Below are 14032 nucleotides of genomic sequence, written 5' to 3'. Positions count from 1 at the left end.
GGTGGCTCACGCCTATAATCTCAGCTCTTAGGGAGGTAGAGGCGGGAGGATAGCTTGAGCCCAGGAGTTCAAGATCTGCCTGGGCAATAAATATAGCAAGACCCTGTTCTAAAAAAAAAAAAAAATCTCTTCAACCTGAAAAAGCTGATTAAAAAAAAAAAAAAAAAGAGGCCAGGCAGGTAGCTGAGGCCTGTAATTTCAGCAGAGGCCACGGTGGGAGGATCACTTGAGCTCAGGAATTCGAAACCAGTCTAGGCAACATAGCGAGACCCCATCTCTATTAAAAAAGAGAGAAGGGGCCAGGCGCAGTGGCTCACCTGAGATCAGGGGTTCGTGAGGCTCTGGCGTTTGTATTTAATTTGAATCTAAAGTGAGCAGTGACATGGACCGGCCTCAGACCAGCCTGGGGCTCCAGGCCAGGAGGGCAGCGGTTTGCTCCAGAGCCAGCTGCCTGTGGGTGTGGGGACAGTGGCGATGCGTGGCCGGGGCTGTGTCCTGCCACCAGAGGTGTGCGCGGCGGGGAGCGGAGCGGCTTTGTTTTCCAGGTGAAGGTCAGGCTGCTTCACCCTTGGAGGTGCGTGTGGGTGGGGTGCTTTGAGGTTTATGCCTGTGGCAGAGCTGTCCCCTAAGCCATGCTGGCAGCCTGTAGGTGTCGTGCCGGTCGCCGCAGAGGAATCGTGGGCTTCTGTGGTTCCAGTGAGGCCCAGCCCAGAGCTCCATGAGTTACTGAGCACCCGTCCCTGCAGCATCTCCTGGTTTAGTCAGCAGGACGCGTCCCCTGTGCACTCAGCTGCTGTCGGGCTGGGGCAGTCGCAGCAGGAAGGGCCCCTGCTCAGGCCTGTGTGCTCCCCTTCTGCAGAGGGAGACGCTGCTGCGGCAGCTGGAGACAAACCAGCTGGACATGGACGCCACACTGGAGGAGCTGTCGGTGCAGCAGGAGACGGAGGACCAGAACTACGGCATGTATGTGGCTGCGTCCGCCCGCGGGGGCAGCGTGGGGGCTGCAGGCGCGGCCGTGGTACCGGGCCATGGGCTGCACCAAGGAGTGGAACCCATTTGGAGTGCCCCCCGTTTGGGGTAAATTAGTCATCTTGGGGCATAGGTGGAGGAGGGCTCAGGTTGGCACTGCCCCCAGCAGCCCCCTCACAGTCACACCTGGCATGGACTCCTCGTGCAGGTCATGCCGTGCCTGCCGCTCTGAGCACCGCTGACCGTGGCCAGGTGCTGATGCTGGTGGAGTCCTGCTGGGGCTGCCTGCCCGTCAGGGGCTTAGCTTCCCACATTGATGCCAGCGTGGGGTGTGCTTTCTGGTCAGCTCCTTGACTTTGGGAAGCTCCCTGTGCTGAAGAGACATACGGACCAGGACATGGAGGTCTCTGGTCCTTGATAGCAGAGGGCGGCTCAGAGCATCCTCCTGAGTGGGCCTGGGCAGCACGCGCAGCCCCGGGGGTTGCGGGCAGTGGGACAGCTGGCCGTTCTCTGCCTCAGGCTCCTGCACAGCTGGGGGCTTGGTGCCTCCCCTGGTGCCTCCCCAGGCAGGGACCGCCGAATCAGCGACCCTCCTGAGGCCCCCCAGCAGGTCTCTGTTTCCAGAGGGAGAGCCCTGTGGGTCACCTCGGATCTGGCTGTTGGTTGAGACACAGCAAGAGACTGAGACGGAAGGCAGTCTGATGCCTGGAGAGGGACCCATGGCTTCTGGCTCCCAGAATGGACCCCCGGCATGGGCGCTTCTCTGTTGAACCAATCCTGGCATTTCCTGGGACTGAGGGTTGGGTCAGCTGGATGCTGCGATGGCCGCACGTGCTCCACCAAGCCCCAGCCCCCTCCTCTTCCCAGAATCCCCCCTCACGGGAAGGTCCACTTGCTGCCATTTGGCCACCTCTGCATGGAGCCCCCAAAGGCTGTGCCTCAGAACAGATCCGAAATGACTTTCCGGGGAGCTGAACACAGGGACGCTGGTGCCTGCTGTCCCTGCCCTTCGGGGCTGCTGCTCTTTTTTTCTGAGACAGGGTCTTGCTGTGTTGCCCAGGCTGGAGTGCGGTGGCCGGATCTCGGCTCACTGCAAGCTCCACCTCCCAGGTTCACGCCATTCTCCTGCCTCAGCCTCCCGAGTAGCTGAGGCTACAGGCGCCCGCCACCACGCCTGGCTAATTTTTTTGTATTTTTAGTAGAGACGGGGTTTCACTGTGTTAACCAGGACGGTCTTATTTCCTGACCTTGTGATCTGCCCGCCTCGGCCTCCCACAGTGCTCGGATGACAGGCGTGAGCCCCGCCCGGCAGCGCTGCTGCTCTTGGAAGTGGGTGGGGATGATGGCCCAGGATGCGGCGGCTCTTCCCTGCCCTATCCGCAGCAGCAGAGGGCCCCTGTCACCGGCGGGCCTCAGTGAGAGGCGGGGGAGCCAGGCTTCTCACCTGCCTTCTGCCTTCCAGCTTCCTGGAGATGATGGAGGCTCGCAGCCGCGGCCATGCGTCCCCACTGGTGGCCAACGGGCAGAGCCCATCCTCGGGCTCCCAGTCACCGGTGGTGCCTCCAGGCGCTGTGTCCACGGGGAGCTCCAGCCCCGGCACACCCCAGCCCGCCCCACAGCTGCCCCTCAATGCCGCCCCACCATCCTCTGTGCCCCCTGCACCACCCTCAGAGGCCCTGCCCCCACCTGCGTGCCCCTCAGCCCCCGCCCCGCGGCGCAGCATCATCTCGAGGCTGTTTGGGACGTCACCTGCCGCCGAGGCAGCCCCTCCACCTCCAGGTAGGCCCTGGAGCTGCCCCTCCCAAAGTGGTCCCGGTCCCCCACGCCCTCACAGGTGGGGCTCTGGGTCTCGGAGCGCTCCGTACTTCTTCCTGCTTGTCCCAGTCCCGTGGGCACGTCCCTGGTGGGCCTGGCTTGGGGTTGGGTGCAGTGAGGGTTCTGGTGCTGAGAAGAGGACCCGGCATCACTGTTTACAGAGCCAGTCCTGGCCGCGGAGGCCCCAGCAGCAGTGCAGAGCGTGGAGGACTTCGTTCCCGACGACCGCCTGGACCGCAGCTTCCTGGAAGATGCGACCCCCGCCAGGGACGAGAAGAAGGTGGGGGCCAAGGCTGCCCAGCAGGACAGCGACAGGTGAGGGGTGGGCCTGGACCTCCTCTCCCATTGCCCCCAGCCTCTAGGGCGCCCGAGCAGCAGGTGGGGCTGGCTTCCTGGGGGTGCAGAAGGGGTGCCCGGCTGGCTGGTCTCCGTTGACTGAGGACAGAGCAGATCTGTGGCTGGAGCAGATGAGGGAAGAGCTTAGATGGGGCTTCCAGACATCAGAAAGGCCTGGCCACCTGCTCTGCCCACACCCTGGAGAGGACAGGGGCACCTTGGAGTCTTCTGTGGGCAGATTCCACACGGAGGCCACTGGCAAGGCCACTCCAGGTGATACGGGAGGTTCAGGCCACCAGATGTTGTCTCCGCAGGGCCAGGGCCCGGGTGCTGCAGAGCTGGGGGCGGCTTCCTGCAGGTCCTAGAGCTGGAAGCTAGAGCTGCCTCCCCATCTGTCTGCCAGCCCCTCTCCCACCACTCTGCCAAGTTGCCCTGAACTCTGCCTGCAGCAAAGCCCTGCGTTTGGTCCCAGGTGTGGACTCCATTGGACATACTTCACCCCCGGTGGCCTCAGCACCTCAGCCTCACCCATTGCTGTGGGGCAGCAGCTTCCTCCAGGAATACACAAAGGATGGAAAGCCTGGTGGCCCTGAGCTGGGCCCGCCTCCTCCATGAATGCCCACCTGCGCGGCCCCACATCCTTGGCCCATGGACCGACCGCAGGGCAACACTGTGTCCGACCTTGAGCCGCCGACCCCTTTCTCAGCAGCCCTGTGACAGCCACGAGGAGGCTTCCCCTAGAACACAGCACCCGGGACGGGGTGGTCCCACGGCCAGGGTGTGCCAGGGACCAGGGTGCCTGGAACCAAGGCCTGTGAGCCCGGCTGGCCATCCCTACCCCGTGGTCTCTGACCACTTTGCCCCCTGCTTTGCAGTGATGCGGAGGCCCTGGGCAGCAACCCAATGGTGGCAGGGTTCCAGGACGATGTGGACCTCGAAGACCAGCCACGTGGGAGTTCCCCACCACCCGCTGGTCCCGTCCCCAGTCAGAACATCACTCTTTCAAGTGAGGAGGAAGCGGAAGTGGGGGATGCCCCAAAAGGCCCTGCCCCGGCTCCCCAGCAGGGCTCAGAGCCACAGACCAAGTGGTAAGGGCAGGTGTCCCCAGGGTGTGGCCTGGAGACGGGGGGGGGGGCAGCTCAGGACACCTCCGGAGGACCCTGACTGACCCTCTGCTTGTCCACAAAGGTCCTCCACACCAGCTTCAAAGCCACGGAGGGGGACAGCTCCCATGAGGGCCGCAGCACCGCCCCGGCCAGGTGGTGCCTCTGTTCGCACAGGTCCGGAAAAGCACAGCAGCACCAGGCCCCCTGCTGAGATTGAGCCGGGGAAGGGTGAGCAGGCGTCCTCATCCGAGAGTGACCCCGAGGGGCCCATCGCTGCACAGATGCTGTCCTTTGTCATGGATGACCCCGACTTTGAGAGCGAGGCGTCAGACACACAGCGCAGGGTGGTAAGACGGGTCCTCCCCGGGCAGAGGTCAGCCAGGAGGCCAGAGTCTCTCAGTGGGTGGGTGCAGTGGGAGGAGGCTTCTGGAAGAGGCGTCTCATGTCCCCACACTCGGGCCTTCTGGCTGGGTTTGAGACCCCACAACCCCTGAGGGTGTGGGAGGGACGACGGCCTGACCAGCTGCTCTCCCTGCTGCAGGGTGAGTTTCCCGTGCGAGACGACCCCTCCGATGTGACTGACGAGGACGAGGCCCTTGCTCAGCCGCCCCCGCCCCCCAAGCTCCCTCTCCCCACCTTCAGACTGAAGAATGACTCGGACCTCTTCGGGCTGGGGCTGGAGGAGGCTGGGCCCAAGGAGAGCAGCGAGGAAGGTGGGCAGGGGCACCGGAGTGCGGTCAGCCTGCTGGAGTCTGGGTGGAACGTGGGCCTCCTCCCAGCTGCTGGCCACTGGCCGGGGGCCTTTCCTGAGTCCAGGAGGCAGTGCCATGCTCCTGGCAGCCCCCTGCAGGAGTGTGGTCCTGTCCCTCAGCAGGGCCTCCTGGAGGGCTGGGCCTCACTGCTTTGTGTTTGAGCCACTGTCTGTCCTGTCTGTGCAGGTAAGGAGGGCAAAACCCCCTCTAAGGAGAAGAAGAAGAAGAAGAAAGGCAAAGAGGTACCAGCTACTCCCCTTCCTGACAGGCCAGGGCTGGGCGGTGTGTGGTCCTGGGACCAGGGCTCTGTTGGTGGGCCAGGGCTGGGCAGCATGCGGTCCTGGGACTGGGGCTCTGGCCTCCTGTGACTCCATGGCGCCCCCCTCCTTGTGCTCCTCAGCAGGAAGAAAAGGCTGCCAAGAAGAAGAGCAAACATAAGAAGAGCAAGGACAAGGAGGAGGGCAAGGAGGAGCGGCGGCGGCGGCAGCAGCGGCCCCCACGCAGCAGGGAGAGGACGGCTGCCGATGAGCTGGAGGCTTTCCTGGGGGGCGGGGCCCCAGGCGGCCGCCACCCTGGGGGTGGCGACTATGAGGAGCTCTAGGCCTACCGGGGCAGTGGCCGCCCTGGGGTGGGGGGCGTGCCTGTCACTGCCTGGGGAGGCATTTGCCTCTGCACCATCGCCTTTGCCGCTGCCCGGTGGCTGCTGTGTGCACTTCTGAGCTGGAAGAGGCCGGGCGTTGGTGTCCCCGGACTAGGCCTCCAGATCTGGTGTGAGCCTGCTCTGCAAGGAGGGAGGGGACAGCTGGCTTTGGCCGGGCTCGGTGGACACCCTGGCCCTCTCGGGGCAGAGCCGCCAGTCCCCAGTGTTTCTCAGGGATGTGACTGAGGCCCGGGGCATGAGGGTCTGTTTACAGAGGCTGGGCAGGGGCCGCTTGGCTGCGGGCTGCACGCTGCCCCGGCACCTGCTTGCCCTCCACGCTCACCCAGGGCCGCAGCATGCCTATGGCTCCGCTTCCGGCTGGGAGCCCTGAACACGGGTGTGCAGACCCACCCTAAAGGGCAGCCCAGGCCCCACGCTAGGCACAGCTGGCGAGAGACCGAAGGCAGCATGCAGGGCCTCTCCTGGGGATGGGGGCTGTTTCCCACAGCGGCCTCAGCTGCGCCCCCGCTCAGGTGAGCCCACAGGCGGGAGCTGGGAGGCACGCCTCCCAAACACTCCACTCAGACCATAAAGCACTCCTGTTTCACTCTGCGTGTGTCTGTTCTTCTCCCTGCACCTGCACCTGCTCCCGCTGCCTCGGGCCCAGGCTGCCATGGGTTGTCAGGGAAGTCCTCTGAGGCAGGAGGCTGCCCAGCAATGCTGTGAGGACATCCCACCAACCCTGGCCACACCCTGGGTACATCCCAGCCCACCTGTGCCAGGGCTCAGCAGCTGCAGCCAGCACACTTGGGGGTCCGCAGCCCCATGAGGTGGAAGTCCAGTCTGCATGGCTCCCAGGCAGCCGCCTGCGGCACTGCCCCCCCCCCTTCAGGCCCCTGCCCCCTCCAGCTGTCAGCAGCGCCCAGCCTCCACCCCCACAGCTACTGTTGCCATGAGAACCCTGCAGGGCGGGCAGGAAGAGTGTGCCAGTGAAGGGGAGGGGATGGCCAAGCTGGAGGCTCCTGTGCCTGGGAGCTTTGTGACCCCAGGGTGTGAGGCAGTCGCTGTGGTCCCTGAACAGGTGCTGTGGCCCACAGCAAGCTTAGGAGCCTGGCCCCTGAGCCCACAGCCCATGAGGTCAGGGTCGGCTTCAGAGGTTCCCCTGGTGTGGAATGGGTCAACAGTACGTGAACTTGCCAGGATCACACCATGGACAGCTATGTTGGGGTTTCAGTGGGCCCTGCTTTGAACAACGCAGAATGGTGTAGGTCCTGCCCTTCGGAGCCAAGGGCATCGGCTACCCACTCCTCTGCCAAGCTAGAACGTTTCCAGGCCCAATGCCTTGGGGAGGGGCTGGCAGAGTGGGACGAGGACATTACCAGGCAGGTACGGTAGGTCACGTGCAGGCCTTCCCAGGCTGGCAGAGACACCGGATGCAGGAGTGGCCTCACCCAGAGAGGATGGCATCCTGGGGACACAGGAGGCTGCAGGGGCCATCTGGCCCCAGGTACCCACCGAGATTTTGGCACTGGCAGCCTCGAAGCAGATAGGGCCTGGGGAAAGGCCAGTGGGGCAGGGAGAAGCCCATCTGCTCCTACCTCGCCCAACAGGAGATGTAAATTCCAAGATGCCCCTAACCAATCTCTGCAGCCCAGGCCAGGGCTTGGGGCCCCTCCTCTCAGGCAAGTGTGTGGGGGTGACACTGGTGGGACTGGCAGGCTGCTCCGGGCCACAGGGCTCCTGTTTAGACGCTGAGGTCTGCGTCTTGGGGATGCTGCAGGGACCCTGTGCTCCGCACGGCCCCAAATTGGAGCCTGTGCAGTCACGATCCCCAGCTCCACGGTGCAGCCCCCACTGGGCGCGGCCCCTTTAAGTACAGCTCTTTCAGCTGCCATTGGGGGCAGCACTGAGCAGCCAGGCCAGGATCCGCGCTGCTGCCTGGAAGCTTCTGCCGGTGCCGGGGACGCAGCAGTGCCGGGGACACAGAGGAGCCGACCTGGGGGTGGCACAGCCCACCGGGGCACGGCCGGAGCAGCACCCAGGTAAGGGGCTGGGGGCCGAGTTGCTGAGTGTGTCACTATCATGGGCGGGGGAGGCTGCCTTAGGGCGGCCGCAAGGATGGGGAGTCCCCGCCCCCAGGCAACACCGGCTGTATCCCTTGAAGGGCCGCTCCCAGCCAGAGCAGGGCCGGGAGGTGGGGAAGGCCTCCAGCCATCTCGGTGGGCTCCAGAAGGCCCTGGGCCCACGAGGGGGCCGACCCCACCCCCATCCCCACGGGAGAGGGTGTCACCCACAGCTTCAGCCAGCGAAGCCCACTGTCACCTCCCTGGGGTGGAGCCTCACACCCTGTCATCCGCCCAGATTCCGGCCTGGCCTTGAGCTTAGCATGAAAGAGGGAGCAGGAGGGTGGACAGTCCTGCCACGGGTGGGATGGAGGGGGGAGATGGGGTGGGCGGGAGGCTGGGATGGGGACAAGACCTGGGACTTGTGGCCCTGACCCAGAAAAACAGCCCTGCCAGCAGGAAGCCCCTGCACACCTGGGACACAGAGGGGGTACCCGGCCAGACCCCGAGAGGCCCATCCACCTGAGGTTCTGCTGCGCGAGGGGCCTGGCTAGGTACCCGCTTCCCCCGGCTCACTCTGGGGTAGACCCCTCCAGACCAGGTGTTGGATGCGCAGAGGCCAGGCCTGTGGCCACTCTCTGACGCACCCCCCAGCTGGCTCTGGGGCCACAGAGGGGCTGGCAGTCCACATCTGAACCCTGGCCAGCCTGCAGCGTGGGGGCCTAAGAAACACAGGTTTCCATGGAACCTTCTCAGCAAAGTGGGGAGGGCTCTCTCCTGCAAAGCAGTGGGTCTTCCCCCACCCTCCGCCCTGCCCACCCCCAGTGGGCAGCTTCCGGGCCTGGTGCGCAGCTCAGGGGACAGGGGCTGCCACGAGCTCATGGCTCGATGACTTGGGACTGCCGTGCACACCCTAGGGGGGTGTCCTGTGCGTTTACACAAAGCTGGGGCCTTGCTTCAACCACCCAAAGATACTTGGGGTCAGAAGAGGTGTCGGCAAAGGAAAGGGAGATTTAGGGCCCAGGTATGCTCTCTGGGGGCTTTTTTCTGGCCTGGAGCTCACGGGAAGTTGAGGGCACCTAGGCGTGGGTCCTTGCAGTGCTGGGGGAGGGGCTCTGTGCTCGGCCTGGCCAGCAGGTGGGGTGGTTGGTGTCACCCGCTTGGTGCAGAGCTAGCTAAGGCTGAGACCCAGCGACTCGCCTTCGACTGTGCGCGATCGGAGGGGTCGCTCTGCGGTGGGCGCTGTGACAGGGGCACAGTCACTAATGTCTCGTGGGGCAACACCTATAAATAAGGCCCAAATGCGCCCCGTCCTTCCAGCTGCGGACACCAGAGGGCGCAGCCCCCAGGACCACGCCCCCACTCCCTTACCCCACCCGGAAAGGGGTCCACCCGAGCCGGCCCCGCCGTCACTAGTCGGGGGAGGGGAGGCCCTGGAGCTGCACGCAGGAGCTCCCGCCGCGGGAACCACAGCCACGGCTAAGCCTTTCTGGCCCGCCCGCCCCATCGCCGGGAGAGGACGGGGGAGGGGCAGGACCTGGGCGCCTGGACAGCTGGGTTCCTCCCGCAGGTGCTTCTAACCCCGGCATGGAGGAAGCGCCCGCATTCTCGGCCCAGGCCTGCAGCCAGGGCTACTCCGCCCGCTGCGCCCCAGGTAAGCCGGGCCAGCGTGGGGGAGTAGCGGGGCCTGGGCTGCGGAGGGGGCCGCCCTGACCCGCGTCTCCCCCCAGGGCAAAAGCCCCGCAAGGCAGTGTGAGCTGGAGCCGCCAGCCTGGGGACCTCTTTTAAGATGACCCGTACGGACCCTCCGGACCTGCTGGTGTCAACCGTGTACCAGGACATCAAGGTGGCGGCCCCGGGACCCGCATCCAGGCGCCCGCCATGTGAGCGATCCGTGGCCCGGCCTGCTGAGCCCGCGCCTTTCAACAAGCGCCATTGCCGCAGCTTCGACTTCCTGGAGGCGCTGGACGGGCCGGCCATGGAGACCCTGCCGGAGCCACCGCCCCCGGAGTCCGCTGTGCCGCGCGCCCGGACCCGCGAGGCCGAGCCACGCCGCCGCGCCCGCTCCAAGAGCGCGCCCCGCGCGCCCCCGGGCCTGACGCCCGCGCCCGCCTCGCCGCCGGTGTTGCCCCGCCGAGGGCGGGAGGCCCAGCGTGCGGCACGGGCCGAGGCATCGCCGCGCCGGGAGCCCGCGTACCCGGCGCTCCGCGCCCTCGCCAATGAGCTGCACCCCATCAAGTTGCAGCCGCAGCGGGGCGGCCCCGGCCGCATGGCGCCCCTGTGCGCCGCCGGCGGCCGCTGCGCACCTCCCGAGCCACCCGCGGGTCCCGCACCCCACGTACGCTGCCGCCTGGACATCAAGCCGGACGACGCAGTGCTCCAGCACGCTGCCCGGGGCTCGCGGTCCTGCGGGCCCGCCGAGGCCGCGCCCTGGGCCCGCCCCGCCCCGCAGTTCCACGGCCTCACGGTACCCGGGCCCCGCCACATGGCGCTGTCGCGCACCCCGACGCCCAGCGACTTATACTGTGCGGACCCCCGGGCGCTCTACTGCGACGGGCCCCTGCCTGGGCCCCGGGACTACGCTGAGCGCCGCAGTCTGCCCTTCGCCACCCCGCCGGGCCCCACCCAGTTCTTCTACACAGAGGAGCCCGAAGGCTTCCGGGGCAGCTTTGCGGCCAGCCCCGGCCCAACCTTCGATGCCTACTGCCCCAGGCCCTACCGGTCAGAGGAGTTCCCAGGGCCCAGTCCAAGGCGCATGGGCGGCTACTACGCAGGAGAGGTGCGCACCTTCCCAATCCAGGAACCGCCCTCCCGCTCCTACTATGGTGAGGCTCCCCGAGCCTACGGCCTGCCCTACGGGCCCCGCTATGTCTCCGAGGAGCCCCGGACCCACTCCACCGCCCGCCCCTTTTACACGGAGGACTTCGGACGGTACCGCGAGCGCGACGTCCTGGCTAGGACGTACCCGCACCCGCGCAGCAGCGCGGCCTGGGCGGACTGGGGCCCGCGACCCTACCGCACCCTGCAAGTGGCGCAGCCCTCTGACCCCGACCCGTTGCTCGCCTCCTGGCACGGCGGCACCGGCACCAGTCCGCCCCGGCTGGTCACCGACAGCCGCCACTACTCGCGCTCCTGGGACAACATTCTGGCACCGGGGCCGCGCCGAGAAGACCCGCTGGGCCGCGGCCGCAGCTACGAGAACCTGCTGGGGCGCGAAGTGCAGGAGCCGCGAGGCGTGTCCCCGGAAGGCCGTCGCCCGCCCGTCGTCGTGAACCTGTCCACCTCGCCCAGACGCTACGCCGCACTGTCCCTGTCCGAGACGTCGCTGACGGAGAAGGGCCGCGCGGGCGAGGGCCTGGGCCGCAACTGGTACGTGACGCCCGAGATCACCATCACCGACAACGACCTGCGCGCCACCGAGCGCCCGAGCGCCAGGGCCTGGGAGTTGCCCGGGGGCCGCACGCGGCCACCTCCCCACGCGGCCCCCGAGGGCCCCACCCCTGGCCGCCAGCGCAGCCTAGAGCAGCTAGACGAGCTCATTACGGACCTAGTCATCGACTCGCGGCCCCCCGCCGGCCAGGCCTCAGAGCCCGCGGCCGACTGCCTGGGCCCCCAGCTGCGCCGACTGCTGGACTCGCGGCCCGCGGGCTCTGGGGCCCCCGCGCTGGCGCCGCCACGCTCGCCCCCCGCCTCGGCCGGCAGCGCCGAGGAGCCCGCGGCCCGGGGAGAGGCGGCCGACGCGTCCCCCGAGCCCAGCGCCGACGAGGACGACCTGATGACCTGCTCCAATGCGCGCTGCCGGCGCACGGAGACCATGTTCAACGCCTGCCTCTATTTCAAGTCCTGCCACAGCTGCTACACCTACTACTGCTCGCGCCTGTGCCGCCGCGAGGACTGGGACGCCCACAAGGCGCGCTGCGTGTACGGCCGCGTGGGCAGCGTGTGCCGCCACGTGCTGCAGTTTTGCCGCGACAGCGGCCCGGTACACCGCGCCTTCTCGCGCATCGCGCGTGTCGGCTTCCTGTCGCGCGGCCGCGGCGTGCTCTTCCTGGGCTTCCCAAGTCCAGGCTCCGCCGACAACTTCCTGCGCTTTGGCCTGGAGGGGCTGCTGCTGTCCCCCACCTACCTATCGCTGCGTGAGCTGGCCACACACGCGGCGCCCCTGGGCAGCTACGCCCGCGAGCTGGCGGCTGCTGGGCGCCTCTACGAGCCGGCAGAGTGCTTCCTGCTCAGCGTATCCGTGGCCGTGGGACCCAGCGCCGCGCCCCCGGGGACACCCGCCCTGCCCGCGCCCGCGCCACGCAGCCACGGGCCGACAGTGCGCAAGTTCGCCAAGGTAGCGCTGGCGGCCGGCAGCCCCGCGCGGCCGCCCCCGGCGCGGAGCCGCGAGCCCGACATGGAGACGCTGATCCTGACGCCGCCGCCTGGCACGGCGGGCCTGGATCAGGACGGCGAGGCGGGCCGGCGCGCGCGCGAGGTGGCCTTCATCCACATCCAGCGCGAGCTGCGGCTTCGCGGCGTCTTCCTCCGCCACGAGTTCCCGCGCGTCTACGAGCAGCTTTGCGAGTTCGTCGAGGCCAACAGGCGCTTCACGCCCACCACCATCTACCCCACGGACCGGCGCACCGGCCGCCCCTTCATGTGCATGATCATGGCCGCCTCCGAGCCGCGCGCGCTCGACTGGGTGGCCAGCGCCAACCTGCTGGACGACATCATGTGAGGCGCGGGGCCTACCAGGCCCAGCTCAGGCGCTGGCCCGAACCCTGCCCTGCCCACTCAGGCCCCGCCCGGCCCACCCAGGGCCTTCCCCGAGCCCCGCCAGGGCCCCACCCCGGCTTCTCCTAGGCCCGCCTCTAATTCCCTGGCCCTCCAAGCTCCGCTCAGTACTGCCTCCAGCTCCGCCCAGGCCTCCACCCCCCCTGCCCTCCGCCCCTGTAGTGTTCCTCACGGGCTCTTCGCCTTCCCACCCCCAGTAACCCCTCTCCCTTCTCCCGGGTCTCCTCCCTCTCCCAGCTCGCCCTCGAGGATCCCCAGAAGAAGCCGGTCCTCGCCCTCGGTGCTCCCCGCTGGGAGGCGGGGTGGGCCTGAGGACCGCCCAGCTCTGCCTTCACTCGGAGGGGTCACTACTGCACAGACCCCACCCGTACAGATCCGGTCCCCGTCGGTCCGCGGGGCTCTCGCTGGAGCCTCCCCGACTCCGGTTTCCCCTCGTCCGGAAGCCCGACGTAACCAAAGCCCAGTCTGTCACTTTAAACACGCCCCGCCCCGCCTCCCGCAGCTGGGGTGCCTCCTCTCTGGAGAACACCCTGGTCGACCTTCGCGCGTCGGTGTGCACGAGCGCGTCCCGGCGAGGCAGTGGGCAGGGCCGAGGGTGCGCGGTGCGTTCTCGCTAGTCGGATTCGTTACGCCGACCACGCCACGCGCCCTGCCGTCCCCTCGCCTCCAGTCGCTGCAGTCTGGGCCCTGCAGGAGCTGGGAAAAGCCGCAGGGAGGTCTTCAGGCCGATAGGCGAGTCTCCCAGCCGAAAGGGCACGGGACTTGGGCAGGGGAAGCAGAGCATGTCGGCCTGGCCAGAGCTGACACCTGGCTAGGAGAGGAAGGACCAAGGGACAGGGAGCGTTCCCAGGTGGGAGCCTGGAGGGGAAAGCGTGGTGCGAGCAGGTGAGGGAGCGAGCTAGTCGGTAAGCACAGAAACCCACCCGAAGGGGCTTGACCTGTCCCGAGAGGTCCCCGCACACCCGCTCTGGCCGCACTCCGTCCTGCGGGCGTGGAGGGGCAAGCCCGGGGGCCTGGCCTCCACCTGCCCCCCAAGCGCACGCTGGTCCGCGCCCGTGGCTCTCTGGAGGGTGGGGTGTCTGGGAGAGGGGTGGAGGCCAAACGCAAGGGCCCTCCTGGAGTCCCTAGCACTACTTCGAAGCCAGGGAAGGGGACACCAAGTGAGAGAAACTGGGCACCCCCGCCCCCGCTCCTGCTCTCGCACCCGGCGCGCCCACCTCGTCCCCGCGCGTCTGCACCGGCCAGGCGTCCCGCTTGCCCACCCGCCGCCGCGCCCCGCGCCCCCTGCCCCAGGGCCTCTGCATTCGGCCCCACCCCTGAGGGCCGGCCAGGAACGCCCCTGGACCGAAATAATTTCCAGGAGGCAAGAGCTTTCGAACCAAGTAAAATAGAACTTGAATGTAGCGGCTGCTGTTGCCTCCTTGTGCGGGTAGCGGGGTTGGGGACGGAGGCGTTCGGGCGGTGGAGAGGGGAGAGAGGGAGGCAGCTCGAGGCGGGGGAGGGAGGAGCCCTTCGGGCGATGGGCTGCGTCATTCATGCGTCATCGGCGTCGGCATCGTCAATCAAAATTCGAAA

At 67.4% G+C, this 14032-nt stretch overlaps 2 protein-coding genes across 4 annotated transcripts in view; both read left to right on the top strand.

Moving 5' to 3' along the window:
- Positions 1-6230, top strand: part of RABL6 (RAB, member RAS oncogene family like 6) — a 33314-nt gene extending 27084 nt beyond the window's left edge. For both annotated transcript variants that reach the window (XM_009187821.4, XM_003911062.3), the window contains exons 8-15: positions 860-963; positions 2432-2748; positions 2946-3099; positions 3996-4208; positions 4309-4573; positions 4768-4939; positions 5165-5220; positions 5379-6230. In XM_009187821.4, the coding sequence (XP_009186085.2) occupies positions 860-963; positions 2432-2748; positions 2946-3099; positions 3996-4208; positions 4309-4573; positions 4768-4939; positions 5165-5220; positions 5379-5579 (1482 nt within the window). In that variant the 3' untranslated portion in view covers positions 5580-6230. The remainder of the gene's footprint in view (positions 1-859; positions 964-2431; positions 2749-2945; positions 3100-3995; positions 4209-4308; positions 4574-4767; positions 4940-5164; positions 5221-5378) is intronic.
- Positions 6231-6337: 107 nt separating this feature from the next.
- On the top strand, positions 6338-13860 carry AJM1 (apical junction component 1 homolog). Of its 2 annotated transcripts, XM_021927031.2 has the most exons (3): positions 6338-7660; positions 9252-9335; positions 9412-13860. In XM_021927031.2, the coding sequence occupies exon 3, from the start codon at positions 9471-9473 to the stop codon at positions 12399-12401; it is 2931 nt and encodes a 976-aa protein (XP_021782723.2). In that variant the 5' UTR covers positions 6338-7660; positions 9252-9335; positions 9412-9470; the 3' UTR covers positions 12402-13860. The 2 variants fall into 2 exon arrangements, with proteins under 2 accessions (XP_021782723.2, XP_031510610.1); XM_031654750.1 differs by lacking the exon at positions 9252-9335.
- The last annotated feature ends 172 nt before the right edge of the window (positions 13861-14032 follow it).

Source organism: Papio anubis, chromosome 13, assembly GCF_008728515.1.
Source record: "Papio anubis isolate 15944 chromosome 13, Panubis1.0, whole genome shotgun sequence".
Classification (NCBI taxonomy): domain Eukaryota; kingdom Metazoa; phylum Chordata; class Mammalia; order Primates; family Cercopithecidae; genus Papio; species Papio anubis.
This window is presented reverse-complemented; position numbering and strand designations above follow the sequence as displayed.